Genomic DNA, 15,138 nt, shown 5'->3' with positions numbered 1-15,138 from the left:
AACATAATACTGTACATCAAACGTATTTCAATTAAGAAAAAAGAAAAAAATTTCAAAAGAACCTTTAAAAATAGAAAGCAACTGTTAACAAGATATAGATTGATGCTATTAAAAATGTTCCCTCTCAGCTTTCAATATAATACAATGAAGATATATACAAAAATATTAAGGGGGGCTTCCCAGGTGGCGCAGTGGTTGAGAGTCTGCCTGCTAATGCAGGGGATGCGGGTTCGAGCCCTGCTCTGGGAGGATCCCACATGCCGCGGAGCAACTAGGCCCGTGAACCACAGCTACTGAGCCTGCGCGTCTGGAGCCTGTGCTCCGCAACAAGAGAGGCCGCGATAGTGAGAGGCCCGTGCACTGCGATGAAGAGTGGCCCCCGCTTGCCACAACTAGAGAAAGCCCTCGCACAGAAACGAAGACCCAACACAGCAAAAATAAATAAATAAAGTAATAAACTCCTACCCCCAACATAAAAAAAAAAAATCACCTCTGAGGTCCCACTTCGTTGTTTAAAAATATATATACATATATATATATTTTTTTTAAGGAAGCACATGGAAAAGATAGTGAAAAATGTTTTTTTTTTAAGAATCCAGCCATCTTTCATTAAGGTAGACATTAAAGAGAGTTGTAAAAATGTACAATGATACCACTCACCTAATTTTTTTATTTGAAAAATATATTTATTTTTCATAAAAATATGCTATTTATGGTAATAGGTAATTGGTTTATTGTGGGCTGCAGGAGAGACCCTCCCACGCTGAGCATTCAGATGACAAATTCCATCACCAGCCTTACCCTTTGGTGCAGGCGTTTGGGCACATTTTGTCCTTCTGTTTTGTGCTCTTGTCATGACCTTTGTGTTCCTGGTTGAGTCATCCTCCCCGTGAGTCACCTGCTCCACCACTTGGAGCATCTTTTGGATTCCATGCCCAGGTAAGGCTGCCCCTGGCCAAACAGTGATTTGTGTACAGTTTTCACTGGGGTCCCAGTGGCCCTCCCCCACCCCCAACAGTGACCTCCTTCTCACACTCCCAGTCCCCTCACTTTAAGATCTCTACACCCGGGTGCCTCGCTTTTCTCCTGCTATTTCTCTGTAATTATATATTTTTTCTTGTGTACACCTTTCTTTCCCCCTCCCCCGCCCCCAAACTCACCATCTGCTCTCACTCTCTGTGCAACCTTTTAAAATCAATCAGATAAATTTGGGGGAATCCCAGAGCCCTGGGGCTGATTTCCTGTTTCCTGCCTTGAGACCCCTGCTGCCAGAAAGTGTTACAAGCAAGTAAACATGGCCACATGGTCTGTTTCAGCAGAGGAGGAGTCTTGTAAAGCACTTTTCCAGGTTCCCTAGGGCCTGTGTGTGATACAGGAGCCAGGAGAGATCCAGGGGTCCCTAAGTGCCTCTAGTAGGGAAAGTGAAAGGTATCAAAGCATTGAGGGGCAGCAACCCTGCCATGGGGAGTGAGGCTGGGACCCAGAGGACTTGCAATGCCAGGAGGCGAGCAGGGGTGGGTGTTAGCGTTAGGGTTCTCTTCTCCCGTTATTTTGCCAATGAATTTTATATTTGTATCTTTGGACCAGATTTTTTATTGAGTGTGCCAAATTGGCATACTGTGGGGAAATTGTTTCCTTGATTTCTCAGTGCTTCTGTAAAAAGCCTGAGCCTCCTGAGACACAAAAGTGTATACAGGGCTTCCCTGGTGGCGCAGTGGTTGAGAGTCCGCCTGCCGATGCAGGGGACACGGGTTCGTGCCCCGGTCCGGGAAGATCCCACATACCGTGGAGCGGCTGGGCCCGTGAGCCATGGCCGCTGAGCCTGTGCGACTGGAGCCTGTGCTCTGCAACGGGAGAGGCCACAGCAGTGAGAGGCCCGCGTACCACAAAAAAAAAAAAAAAAAAAAAAAGTGTATACAGTATAAAAATAGGGGATGTTTGCTTTTACTTCCTCTAGAATTGTTTCACTTTTCATATACCATAGAAAATAAATCTGTAGCTAGTTAATTGCTGTTTAATCCAAAGAGGTAATAAAACGTCTCATCTCCTGACATGGCCAAAGGGTTTCAGCCAGGGCTAGGTTCCTAGGTTAAGTGCCAAAGTACCAGGGATACTGGAGCACTCTATCCCTAGGTGTTTACATGTCAAAGGGGATGAAGCCCAGAACTTGGAGATATCTTTAGTAAAAGCTGAAGACACCTGGGGTTTCTCTGCCTCTTGGAAAGAGGCATTTAAATTCTCCCAAATTAGGGTGAGGATCTGGATCTTTTCAATCTTATTGCAAAGCAGCAAAAAAAAATTTTTCTCTTTTCAGGAGGAGAGGATGGCTGTCCTAGTCCTGTATATAAACAGGGCAGAAAACCCATCATTCTTTCTCCTGTGTCTATAGGGTATAATCTGCCACTCACACAGAAAGATTTCATCAGCTCTCTTCTCAAGCCTGTGGTTCTGCGTGTGGGGGAAAAATGCTGCCATGTTGAGCTGGTTGTGAACAACAATAAAGAATTCTTTTCCCTGACCCAAGTGCTTTGTGTTTCTGCAATATTCATATATATAAAGACCATCACTCTGCAGGAGGGGGTAACATCTCAGAGCCTCACAGTACTTGACGAAGCACATACCTGGCACACGTGCATAGAAGGTTAGCACAAATCTAGAAACGAGCAGGTCAAAAATTGAATTCTAAAAATTTCCTCCCAATATATTTGCATCCTTTCTCAGCAACGGCATCACCATTCACCCAGCCATTTAAGCCAGAAATGGAAGAGCAAGCCTTGATTTCTCTCTCTCATCCTCAGCTTCCAATGTACCAAGTCTTATCAACTCTACCTTCAACTGATCTTGAATAGACCCTCTTCTTCTATCTCCACTGCCAGATCTGAATCCAGGCTACTATCAACTCCCATGGCACCTGCCCCCCCAAGGGGTTGCCCTGTTTCCATTCTTTTCTATTTCCAATTCATTCTTTATGTAACACCAATACTGGTCTCATTTAAAATTGGATCATGTCACTTCACTGATTAGATCTCTTCAGTGGCTCCCCATTGCATTTAAAATAAAATCCCACCTCCCACATCTTGGCCTACAAGGATGAGCTGTCTCTAGCCTCCAGCCCCCTCTTGTGCTCTCATCTTACCTCTCCGGAGGTTTTTGTTCCGGTGTCTCTTCTTTGGGGTTAACCAGATATTTCTTTTTCTCTTCTTTCCTAAAAAGAAAAGGTACAGATCATCTTTTATAGCTACAAACATTGATCTACTACCCTCCTATGTCAACAATTTTTAGCTTTTACTTTGGGTCCTCAAAACACGGTGGCCAGGAGGTCATTGGTGACCTTAGGTGATGCTGAAATTCTAAAGTGGCAGAGGAGAGAGAGAAGTGAAGAAATGGAGACAATAAGTTTAGGTAACTCATTTCTAGAAGTTTGGTTGTGAAACGGAGGGGAGAGCTGTGGAGGCTGCTGAAGTGAGATGAGGATCAAGAGAAAGTTCCTTTTATGAACTGTGATAGGCTTGGGCATTGGTTGAATGAATGTCCTTGTGAGAGGGAGATGCTGAATTCTCAGGGAAGAGAAGGGGCCATGGATACTGTCCGAAGAGGTGCAAGGACTGCCTTGGAGACAAAGAAGGAACTGGAAAGGAGAGGAAAGATGCAGTTGGGGTTTGCAGGGTGGGAGCAGGAAGTGACGGAGTTCCCATCTGATTTCTTCTATGAAACAGGAGGAAAGGTCATCTGTTATGCAAAAAAGGAGGCAGTGAGGCATCAGAGGTTTGGAAAAAATTGCTCAAGGTTTGAAACGATTGTCACAGGAAGTGGAGCTGTGACGCAGTGTAGACGGATCCTTTGTACTGGAATCATGAAGACACGGCGGGTATGCACTGCTCAGCTGTGTGCCTCTCCCCAGCAGTGCCTGATTTCAAATGCAGTGTGCAGGAAGAAGACAATAGTTTCCTCGAACATGTGCCAGAGATTTCTAGGAAGAGACAGAGAGGCAAGGCAGGTGAAGATAGCAGAAGTTTACTGAAACAATGGATCTTCAACTCTGAACTGGTAAGAAGGGTCATGAGAGAAACGCAGGTGATGGACTGGAGAAGCGAAAGGCCAGTGGGCTGGTCACCCAAATGAGACTGAAGGACAGCTGCAGAGGAAACAAATTGTAAGGAAGAAATCGGGGGGGGGGGATTTTTTGAATTCATTTTTATAGATTTGGGCTGAGAAGGAGAGATCAGGACTTGAGCAATAGTTATAGAAGGAGCAAATTTCAAGCATTAAGTGTCAAAAAAAAAAGGAAATCTCAAATTAACTATTGGGAAGTCGAGCCAGGTTTAAATGATGAAAAGGTGGATCACCTTTGGGTTCGGGAGGGCAAGAATGGGTGGGGAGAAAAGGTCACTGGAAACAAGCAGAAGGATTTGAGAGGTCAGAATATTGGATGGGTCTGTTATCCACATGTACCTTGAAGATGTCCAGGATGATGGCAGGACTTGAAGTGACAGAAAGACTCTAAGTCAGCCTTGAGTTCTTCCAGGGAGCAGTGGGGAATGATATGATGATAGTGATGATAGTGATGAAAAGGGAGTGAGCATTTCACTTGAATGGCTAAGCCTCAAAGGAGGGGATGGGAAACAAGGGGCCGGGTGGGGCAGTGTGTAGCAAGGGGTGGCATCCAACCTGCCTTCAGCCATGGGGTGAGTGATAGCAGAAAATATGCAGCCTTGTCTTAAGAGGAAGCAGAGTCCTCTTGGGGAACCAGCTTTCAGTTAAAGAGGGAAGTGCGACTAACCCTGTAAGAAGCTGTGTGTGTAGGAGACCTTAATGACTTCAGAACAAACAATTCTGATGCGTGCATATTTCAATGGCCCTAAATGCCCTCTCATTTCCCTATAATATTCATGAAGGCCTTAGAGGAAGACGCAGTGAATGGGAAACAAACCGTATTGGGCATGATGACTATAACCACCTAGTGGGTGCTTATGATAAGATGCAGCTCCAAATTCACCCTCCTGAGATCTTCAAGAGAAAGGCAATCCTTACCTTTCTTGCTGGGAGGTGCCCTGGATGCCTCTTGGAGCTCCTTTGGGTCACTTTGTTCAGAAGCATCATCTCTTGTCACTGACAAAAAATATATAATTCACTTTAGAACTCAGAACAGGCTGATGAGAAAGTGCTGAGGGAGATGGGTGGGAGAACCAGAGGGTGGAGAGCACGTGCAGCACAGGTCTGGGGACTCGCCAGGGTTCCCTGGCTCTGCCTTGGTTTGATCAACTTGTGATTACTGCTACCTGTGTGATTATCACAGTGAACCAGGGAACAACTGCTCCACAGAGGAGGGCTCAGTTTGAGCCCTTTAGAAAGAGAAGTACAAAGGCTCTCAGCAGCTAGTGTGCGTGGTGATCTTGAATTCTGACGGCCACAATGAGGATGAATGCTTTTGCCACATGAAAAGTACAAGCTATTGCTTAGATGTCTGTGATGTGATCTTTCTAAACTGCTGTATCTGTGATTATTTCATCTTGAGAAATAGTGAAGGAGGTTAAGTGCCTTATGTATTTCCACCTATTTGCTGTTGAAGAAAGCAGGGGTCAGCCTGTACTTGCCAGCACTTGTTAGCAACAAGAATATACAAAATTCCTCTAGCTTTTGCTGCATGAAGAAAGACAGAAGGACTTGAAGCCATGACAGATAAAGACCCATCTCACAAAAGGCAGTCGCTTCCTTGTTTACACAAGGCTGTGAGATCTGTCTCAAATTCCATCTTACATAGGAATAGCTAACTGAGGCAGCTAGCAAGCAGTCGTTAGACTTTAAAAATGATCTGTTTCATTTCAAATTATTTAAATATCTTAAAAATCCAAATGATGTAAAAATGACGAGGGGCGAATGTGAAAGTTCCCCCAGTTGGGGTGAGGGCTGGGAATGAGGACCATCCATGTCTGGAGCACCAATTCAGTGTTTTTGTTTGCTTTGCATTTTGATGCAGCAGTTTGGGCATTTACCTTCTGGAAGTGGCCTCAGAGAGTGGCTGAGTCAAATAGTCCTGCCATGACTCAGCCCCTTGTCCTTTCCCCAGGGTTCCCACCACATTGCCTCCTGGCAGATGAATGTTCTCCCTTTGCAGACCCCTTAGTGGCGTTTGGAGTCCAGGTCATGATACTGAGCAGGACACTGTGGGGCTCGTGGGCACAAAAGCCTTTCTGTGTCCCCCCCCCCATTTCTTGATTATAGGAAATAGGCTTCATTCAGCCTCCATGACCTTCCCTGAGTTCCAACCAGCAGGTTCGAACAGATGCTAATTAGGGAAGGGAGGGGATGTGGAGACAAGGGAGGACCGGGTGAAAGAAACAATAGTGCAGCCTTGGGGCAGGGTCCTGGTTCCCCCTCAAGGGATATGCATAAGGGTAGCTTTGAGCTGTTTTGCAGATACTGAAACCCCCACCAGCTGGAAGAAGTTAACAGGATGCTGCCCACAACCACACAGGCCGCAGACCCCAAACCGGTTGAAGCCAGAAGGTTGATGACGCTGACTCCCACTTACCTCACCACCAACCAATCAGAAGAATGTCCACGAGCTGATCACGCCCCCTCTGAACTATTACTATGAAACTTCTCACTACCCCCTCCAAGTTGCGGCATACAGTTTTGAGGGCACTAACCTGCTGTGGCCCCCTTTGCCTGGCCAAGCAATAAAACTATTCTTTTCTGCTTCACCCAAAACTCTGTCTCCGAGATATAATTCGATGTCTGGGTATAGAGGCTGGATTTGGCTTCACTTGGGCAAGTACTAACGGGGCTCCTGTCCCTCGCCCTCAGTGCTGCCTCCCGGTCCACCTTTCCCAGACCTATCTCCCTCGCCCTCCCCAGGGACTCTCTCTCCCTTTCCAAGCTCCTGAGGACGGGGTGAGCAGCATGAGCTGGGCCAAGATGGCGATGGAGAGCCGAGAGGAGAGCCCCATGCCTGGATGATCCAAATGGCTTCTCTTCATGGTACGTGCGAAAGCTAACATAAGCCTAAGTTGTCCAAATCAAGATTACCTGGCACAGGGCCTGATGGAGTGCAGGACATCCCTTGAGTGTCTTCTTTATCTTTTATTTGGGGGATCAGGTTGTCACTGGACACTGAGCAGAGGAAGAGAAGGAATGTCAGATCTGAGGACCCAAGAGCAGGAACCAGAAGTGGGAGGAACAAGAACAATCTATTCCAGCAGGTAAAAATGATGGGCCAGCCAAACACCAAGGTCCCTCGAGGCGGGGTAGAGGGGGACAGGGAACAATTATTTCCTTTCTTTCTCTTCCTTTCTTTTTTGGCTGTGTTGTGTGGCTTGAGGAATCTTAGCTCCCCAAAAGGGATCGAACCTGGGCCCACTGCAGTGAAAGTGCCAAGTCTTAACCACTGGACTGCCAGGGAATTCCCCAATCGTTTCCTTTCAATCAGTCACTTACTAATTTAATAACACAGGCCCTTTTTTTTTTTTCCTTTAAAAATCTAGAAGATGGACTCTTCCATTGTTACTGGCTTAGTGGTTATGCTAACCTTATTTGGATGGTACTTTATAGATGGGTGGAGAAAACATCCAGACCAAACAGGGCCCTTTATTCTTGGTATTGGAGAGCTCAGAACCCATGAAACCATTTTTGACAGCGGCCAATAATATTCCACAGTTACATTTAATGTAATCAAAGTCCTTTATCCTGATGGCTGGCGGAGATAAATGACACAATTTTACAAGCTAATCAGGTCCAGCAACCTTTAAACATTTTATCATCTTTTCTAATAATTTCGATAACCTCCAAACCATATAAAAATGAATATGGTTGAAACTGAAAGGTCCCTGTAATCAGAGGGTGAGCAGTCGGTAAGCACTGAGGGTGGGTGTGTTGCACAAGTTACTTTTCAGTTCAGAACAGTGTGTTTTGAGTGTTGGTTTGACAGGGCTCTTGGACGTGATGGCATCAAAGTGGCTGTGATGGCATCCCTGACAAGAGGTCCTGAGCCGTGTTGGTGCGACGGCCCCCCTCTCGTTTTTTTCCTTGTCACTCCCAGTTCTTTTTCCTGGGGCTCCTGCCACAGCCCTCTTGGCTTGTAGCCACCTTGAGCTGGGCAAGTCGGCCCCAAGCAACACTGCCTGAACAGGGACAGGGTAGCTTGGGCATCTCTTGTGAATTTTCATCACTTATTTGGGATGTCAAGTTGTCACTGGTCATTGAAGACAAGAAGAAAAATCACAGGTTACAGGGACAGGGTGTCAGGGAGGAGAGTGGAAAAAATGTCAGGGGCAGGCAGAGTATCAAGTTTCAAAGGGCAGAGGGCTGAGCTGTTCAAGGGGTGAGAAGCAGGTGTTCTGGGTTCTGGGGCTTACCCAGGCCCCTGGCAGTGCCCACATCCTTCTTGGAAAGAGCTGTGTATGGTGGTGCATGCACAGGACGGAGTCGATCAAAAAGACAGGACCCTGCGGTTCTAGGGTCACAGGCACCCTAGGCTGGGGCTGCACAGGTGTTGGACAGGGTCTGTTTCTCACCCAGAGTGAGACTTCCTTCCTGGATGATTCTGGGGAGAGCCACGGTGAGGCCAGCAGGGCTGGGCTGCTCATGCAGGATCTCAGCGCTGGGCTGGGCAGGTGCTCCGGGCTCGCTGACACTGGGTGAACAGGGCTGGCGGCTCGATGGGGGGTGTTGGCAGGTGGGCAGCGGCAGCAGTGCCCAGAGGGAGCTCCTTCCTGCTGGGCTGGCTGCGGCTTCGAGAGGCATCGGTGTGATTCTGCTCCACCCTCCGTTGGAAATGACAACTGGGATTGGTGAAGGATCACACATTAGTACCTGGGAATTATTTGGGGAAGGGGATTTCTTTATACTTGACTTCAATAGGACAAGGGCGTGGAGTCTTTCTCTCACCGGTGCACAGAACTGAGGCATCATCATCATCGACCATTTGGGGCCCCTTTAGGTTTTCTTTCTTTGAACATTTATTGCTATAACAACTGCTTCTAACCTCTGATCTCATACCAAAGTGGTTTCACACAGGAAGTTGCGACTGACTTTGTACCCAGGGATTTATTTTCTTTAGTTCTGGCTTCAGAATTTAGACAATTATGTACAATGCTATAATGTTAAATGTCATCCTTGTTTTCAGAAATAAATCTCTCTCACCTCCCTGGAGCAAATAAGAGACAATATAAATTCCTTCGCACAGTGTATTGGGACCTCTATATCCTGGTTTCTGCTCATTTCTGCAGACTCGGTTTCCATGCCTTCTCACCTTGCACCCTGTGATCTGGCCACACCAAACTTCTTTCCCATTCCCAATACCCCAGGCCCTGGGCTTTCTGCATGCCATTCCCCTGCAAGGCCAGGGTCGGGTTTCTTTTATGATTCTACTCTATTTCAGAAGTAAAGTTGTCTCAACCAGTGAACAAAAAAAGCAAAGTAAGGCCAGATTTTGGAGAGGGTCCCAGAGCAAAATCACAGAGTTAGATCCAGAAAGATGCTTGAGCTCAGCCAGGCCGGGGGTGTGGGGTGGGTTGGAGGTACATATCAGTGTGTGGGTCCTTCTGACTCTTAGATTTACTTAGCCTGGGCTTTGAGCACATATTTCTCCCAGCACTGCCCTGACCCTGCCAAGAGCTCAGGCCCATGTGCAGCTGTGCCTGCCTGGGGGAGGACTCTTCTCTTTTGCTGCTCCTTTAGCTCAAGGAATCATTTCTCCCTTTGAGGAGGAGCCTCTTAATGGGAAAATGTCAAAGACCAGATGAAGAGCTGTCAGCAGTGGTGACTCCGCTAATAAGAATGTCACAATTCAGTGGGATCTACTGGTCCTTCCCTTGTTGCTCTCAGACAAATGAACCACGTACGTTGACTCAACTAAGTGATTTTACTGCCTGCTCCTCTTACTCTTGCTACTTTCTTCCCAGCGATGTCACTGCTCTTTTAATACTCCTTTACTTATTCAGCTCTTTCTCTTTCCTCAAGGAACTTCATTCTCTACTTCTTTCTCATACTCTCTCTTTCTATCTCTATGTCCACAATTCCCCTTCCTTCCTCTTTAGCTACGTTTCTTCCCTCCTCTAGCTTTACAATCTGCCCTCCAGCTGTCCTAGTTTAAAACAGTGATCACAATCTTGGACCCTGGTATTAGGAGACCCAAGTAGGACTCGTGGCTCTGCACTTAACAGACAAGTAACTTTGGGAAAGTTCTTCTGAGCCTTAATTTCCTTATGTGTCGTATGGGGATAATAATGACTTCATAGGATTGTTTTAAAGATGACATAAGATAATCATATAAAGTGCCTGGGATGATGCCTGGCACATAGTAAGCACGCAAAAAACAAACAAACAAACAAAACCCAACCCAACCCAACCAAAACAAACCAACAACAAGGACCTACTGTGTAGCACAGGGAACTATACTCAATATCTTACAACAATCTATAATGGAAAAGAATCTGAAAAAGAATATATATATACATCTATCTGAGTCACTTTGCTGTACACCTGAGACTAACACAACATTGTATATCAACCATACTTCAAAAAAAAATACTTATTATTATCCATCCCTATCCGTTTCTCTTCCTCTCTAGCTCTCCTTGTCCTTCTGCCAGACTTGGTCTCTGTCACTTTATGCATTCCCTTCCCTAGAGACCGTCCAGTATGCTAAATTGTACAATTTCCCCCCAACTCATAGAACAGGTAAGACAGAAATGTTTGTGTCCTCTAGAAATTCATCTTAAAGAACCAGGGCCAGGGGCTGCTTTTCCTGTCATACTCGTGAGGGAGAATGGTCCATCTCTTCCCAAAGAGAAAGTGGGCAGTTTAAGTGCATATTCCGCAAGGCAGAAAACCAGCCCAAAGTTTCAGTGTAGCAACTTCTATCATGTTTCTATAGCCCCAAAGTTATTCAAGAAGCCTCATACCCCTTTTGAAGCTCTTGAGGGTCGTCATCAAGTTGGGGTATTCACTCAGGTTTATTCGGCTGAACAGCATCTCCAGAAGTGACAGACTAAACCTATTCTCCAGTTGAGTGAGGATGTTGTACACGACCCTGGATAAAGGGACCAGGTTTCTATAGGCTTCCAGAGATTCCTTAAAAAGCGGAGTAAAGGATCATTATAAATGATTATAAAATGGAATGGAGATTTATTACACACTTGTGGTTTTCTAAGCTGTAAGAAAGTGATTTTGCTCTCTTAAGAAGGAATTGAGTGCAAAATGTCAATAGTCGAATTCTCTAACATAGAGAAATCACAGTTCCACATGTTTACTTTTGGAGCTTCATATATATTTGGATCGTTAGTCACAGAAATTCAGCCTTCTTGAAAATAAGGCTCTTGTGAACCTTATTTTAGGTATATTTGAGGGAAGAGAGAAATGTTAAGGAAGGAAAGTGGAGTCAAAGGCTGCTACTGTGTAATTCTCCAAGGCTTTGGGCAGGACTCTTCAGCAATGGACCTACGGGTTGGTCATAAGTGGCAATTCTGTGGATTGCTTGTTAGCCTCTGCTCTCTCTTTCCTTCTCTCTTGGACTTGAAATGGCCTAAATGGGAAATCAGAGAAGTCCTCCTGATGAGAGGTTGGCCAAAAGGAGAAACATGGCAGGAGAGAATCAACTACAAAATACTTATTGAGAAATGATTAGGCTCAGTGAGCTCATCCTAGGGTACCTAGCAACAGGTAAGACCAACATGGTGCTACCCGTGTTGGGGGAGAGGCACTGTCAGGTGGAGAAGACGGGCATTAAATAATAAACACAAATTTTAAAAATACTCAGTTCCTACTGATAGCAGTGTTATGAAGGGAAAGCATGGATTGCTATGGGGAAGAATAAGGGGCTCTTAGTTAGATGAGTGGGCCAAGGACCCTCTCTGAGGAGACATCTGAGTTATGATCTGAAAAAGGGTTGGATCCAACGAGGCCAAGACTGGGGGAAGACTGTTCTACCAGTGCTAGCACTTTTCTGGGCTTGGGGCTCAGGAAACGCTTTAAACAACCAAAATTATGTGAAAAGAGTGCCATTTTTGTCCACAGAGCCATATCTCCCACTGCCTGTCCTGCTTCACATCAGAATGGACTGTGGGTCACAAGTTCTTAAGCGTTGGGATGGTACCCTTAGTGGGTTGAATGGTGCCTCCTCATATCCAAAGATACGTCGGCTTGAAACCTGTGAAAGTGACCTTATTTGGAAAAAGGGTCTTTGCAGATGTAAATAAGGATCTTGAGATGAGACCATCCTGGATTACGGTGGGCCCTAAATCACAGTGACGAGTGTCCTTGTAAGAGAAGAGAAAGGGAGAAGACACAGAGAGGAGAAGGCAGTGTAGAGATGGAAACAGCGAGTTAAGTGATGTTTCTGTGAGCCAGGTTTACCACGGATTGCTGGCACCACCAGAAGACAGGAGGAAGTCCGGGAATGGACTGTCCCTCAGAGTCTCGAGAAGGAATCAACCCAGTCAACACCTTGAGTTTGGACTTCTAGCCTCCAGGACTGTGAGAGAACACATTTGCTTATTTTAAGCCATCTGGTGTGAGGTCACCTACCCTGGACACCTTCTTTCCCTGGTAATGACCATTTTTGTCTGGAACTTCCAAATTCTAGAAGCCCTGGGGTGTTGTGGTTTGAGACCTCAATGATCTGGCATTCTTGGTGGGGGCTGGGTTGCCATGGCAAAGTGGTCAATGTGACTTACCTGGTACAGTCTCTCGGTGATGAAGAAGTTGTCTCGGAGGCCTTCAAAGAAGGGAAATGGCTTGTTTATGGCATAAGCAATCTCCAGCTTCTGCTGTATAAAGTGCTGTAGAAGAGCCTCTTTCAAGGCCCTGGTCATGGTGAATCTCCTACAGAAGAGGCACAAGAAGAAAAGAGAAGCAAAGACTTTGAGGAGTTAGGGGAGCTGCTCTCCGTGTTGTACAGGCATCTTGAGACAGGCATCCTGGTCCCAACGGCATCCCTTAGCAGTCTGAAAAGCCACATCTGCCAAAAAGACTCATGGGTATAGGAAGCAGTGACAATGCCCAGCAACAACAGAAGCTGAAGGTGACCGACAAGGTGACACTGAAATCCCAAAGGGGCTGCTGGTACTAAATAGAGCTACTATTTACCATGTACTTCCTGCATGCCAGACTGTGTACTAAGGGTTTCACATGCAGTAACTTATTTGATCTTCACAAAACCCTTTCAGTTTGGATTGCACCTATTTATATTGTCAAGGACACTGAGACAGAGAGAGGTTTAATAACTCGCCCTAAGTTGCAAAACTTGGAAGTGGTAGAGAAGGACGAATTCCAATTTTCTGGTTCCAGGTGTGTAGTCTTAAATACTATGGTCTGTGGCTACATTGAGCTGAGTGAACCAAGATTGCCAGGACTCAGTTTAAGTATATACACTAGCAATGCTCACACAAAAGGGAACGCTCAAAGACGAGTAGGAACATGGAAACCTGATAATATTTAGAAACTTTATTAAACCACCTACAATCTCTGACACGCAAACAAGCCTGACATAAATAAGAACATGAAGGGTGTGAAAGGCATGATTAGCAAAGGTGACTTGACGGATTTATTTTATGTATCAATTTCACATCTCAGAACAGACATGTCTTTTCCCATGCCCATGCGACATTACAATATTTGACCATTTGTAGGCCATGAGAAAATATTGATAAGCTATAATAGCAAGAAAATGTACCTATGATATTCTTGACAAATTGTCAAGAAAAGGGAGTCACTAAGAAAAAATTCGATCGCCTAGAGATTTCTTTAAAAACAAAACAAACATGGATCCCATTTTTCCAACTTCACTTTGTGTCGAAGAAAAAGTTGAACTGTTAATTAATGACTATTTCTAGGGATTTAATCCCAGTGGCAGACTGAGCAACCCTGTCTCTTTCTCCTCATTCCCAAACACTTAAGGTTAACAGAAAAAAATATACACTGTAAAAAACAATCATGCAGAACAGGACTAGAAAACAAGAGAAGGTGCCATAGGGGGTCTAGAGTTGTGATAAAATCCTAGAAGATAGAGAACAGATGGGAAAGAAAGCTACCGTTCACCATCTGCATAGGGGAAGGATATTGCAAAGATCAGCACAGAGCCAGAAAACACCAGAATGATCACATGCTAAGAAGAGGAAGGGGCCCTGGATGACTAATTATACTACAGCATTCAGAATAGAACATCCTCCATAACCCTCATTCTTCATCTGTTATGATTGCCAAGGATGAACATGAAGCACAGAGAGGTTAGGTAACTAACCCAAGGTATTTGGTGGCAAGGCAGAGCTCATCCGACCAAAGTCCCATTTCTCACTGGTGCATTTTACCATGTCTCATATATGAGCATTCAGGTTTGTATTATGTAAAAGGGTCTGAAAAATGAATAGGCATGGGCTTCCCTGGTGGCACAGTGGTTGAGAGTCCACCTGCTGATGCAGGGGAAACGGGTTCGTGCCCCGGTCCGGGAAGATCCCACGTGCCGCGGAGCGGCTGGGCCCGTGAGCCATGGCCGCTGAGCCTGCGTGTCCGGAGCCTGTGCTCCGCAACGGGAGAGGCCACAACAGTGAGAGGCCCGCGTACCGAAAAAAAAAAAAAAAAAAAAGAATAGGTAAAGACAAACATTCAGTGCAAAAGACATAAACAGGCAATTGAGTCAAATACACAATGAATATGTAAAAAACATGGTAACTCACTAGTAGTCAGAACAGTGCAAACAAAAATAATTTAATAAAGTTTGCGTATCAAATTGGTCAAGATAAAAATAATAGCAATAATCATAGACAGTCCTGGTGAAGATATAAATAGGTCCAAACTTTCTGGAGGTTAACTTAGTCATCAGTACCAAATACCCTAAAATAGGTATTCCCTTGAGTCCTAAATTCCAGTTCTGGGAATTTATTTCAAGAAAATTAGCATGAATGTGCTTAAAGAAAAGATATTAAAAAGTTAATACACTCTAGAGGAAATTAAATGTACTCTCCTTATTTTCTCTTTTCACTAGCTTCCCAACTACCTCTAGTCACTTGTACCATGAATAATGAATGAGTTGCCTTCTGGGGGGGAGAGCGCAGGATCACTCTGCATGGACAAGGAGGGTACCGAGCAAATCTCAAGTTCCATCCACAATAACAGGCTAGAATTTAGGGAAAAAAGGACTGA

General features: G+C 45.3%; 1 protein-coding gene and 1 long non-coding RNA gene across 9 annotated transcripts in view; one reads left to right on the top strand and one right to left on the bottom strand.

The window, feature by feature from the left end:
- Positions 1-15,138, bottom strand: part of SP110 (SP110 nuclear body protein) — a 46,782-nt gene that overhangs the window by 31,343 nt on the left and 301 nt on the right. For 6 of the 8 annotated variants that reach the window (XM_082631038.1, XM_082631040.1, XM_082631041.1 and 3 more), the window contains exons 2-8: positions 12,675-12,822; positions 10,905-11,073; positions 8,514-8,780; positions 7,030-7,113; positions 5,032-5,109; positions 3,137-3,205; positions 802-951 (exon numbers count right to left, since the gene is read on the bottom strand). In XM_082631038.1, the coding sequence (XP_082487164.1) occupies positions 802-951; positions 3,137-3,205; positions 5,032-5,109; positions 7,030-7,113; positions 8,514-8,780; positions 10,905-11,073; positions 12,675-12,812 (955 nt within the window). In that variant the 5' untranslated portion in view covers positions 12,813-12,822. The remainder of the gene's footprint in view (positions 1-801; positions 952-3,136; positions 3,206-5,031; positions 5,110-7,029; positions 7,114-8,513; positions 8,781-10,904; positions 11,074-12,674; positions 12,823-15,138) is intronic. The other 2 variants (XM_082631042.1, XM_082631043.1) reach the window with 1 other exon arrangement.
- On the top strand, positions 3,751-6,711 carry LOC309809697. Its single transcript, XR_014294894.1, has 2 exons — positions 3,751-4,047; positions 6,418-6,711. It is a non-coding gene; the product is annotated as an uncharacterized lncRNA (long non-coding RNA).

This window comes from Mesoplodon mirus, assembly GCF_964341445.2.
Source record: "Mesoplodon mirus genome assembly, chromosome: 8".
Lineage (NCBI taxonomy): Eukaryota > Metazoa > Chordata > Mammalia > Artiodactyla > Ziphiidae > Mesoplodon > Mesoplodon mirus.
The sequence above is the reverse complement of the archived record's forward strand: the minus strand, read 5'-3'. Positions and strand labels throughout refer to the sequence as shown.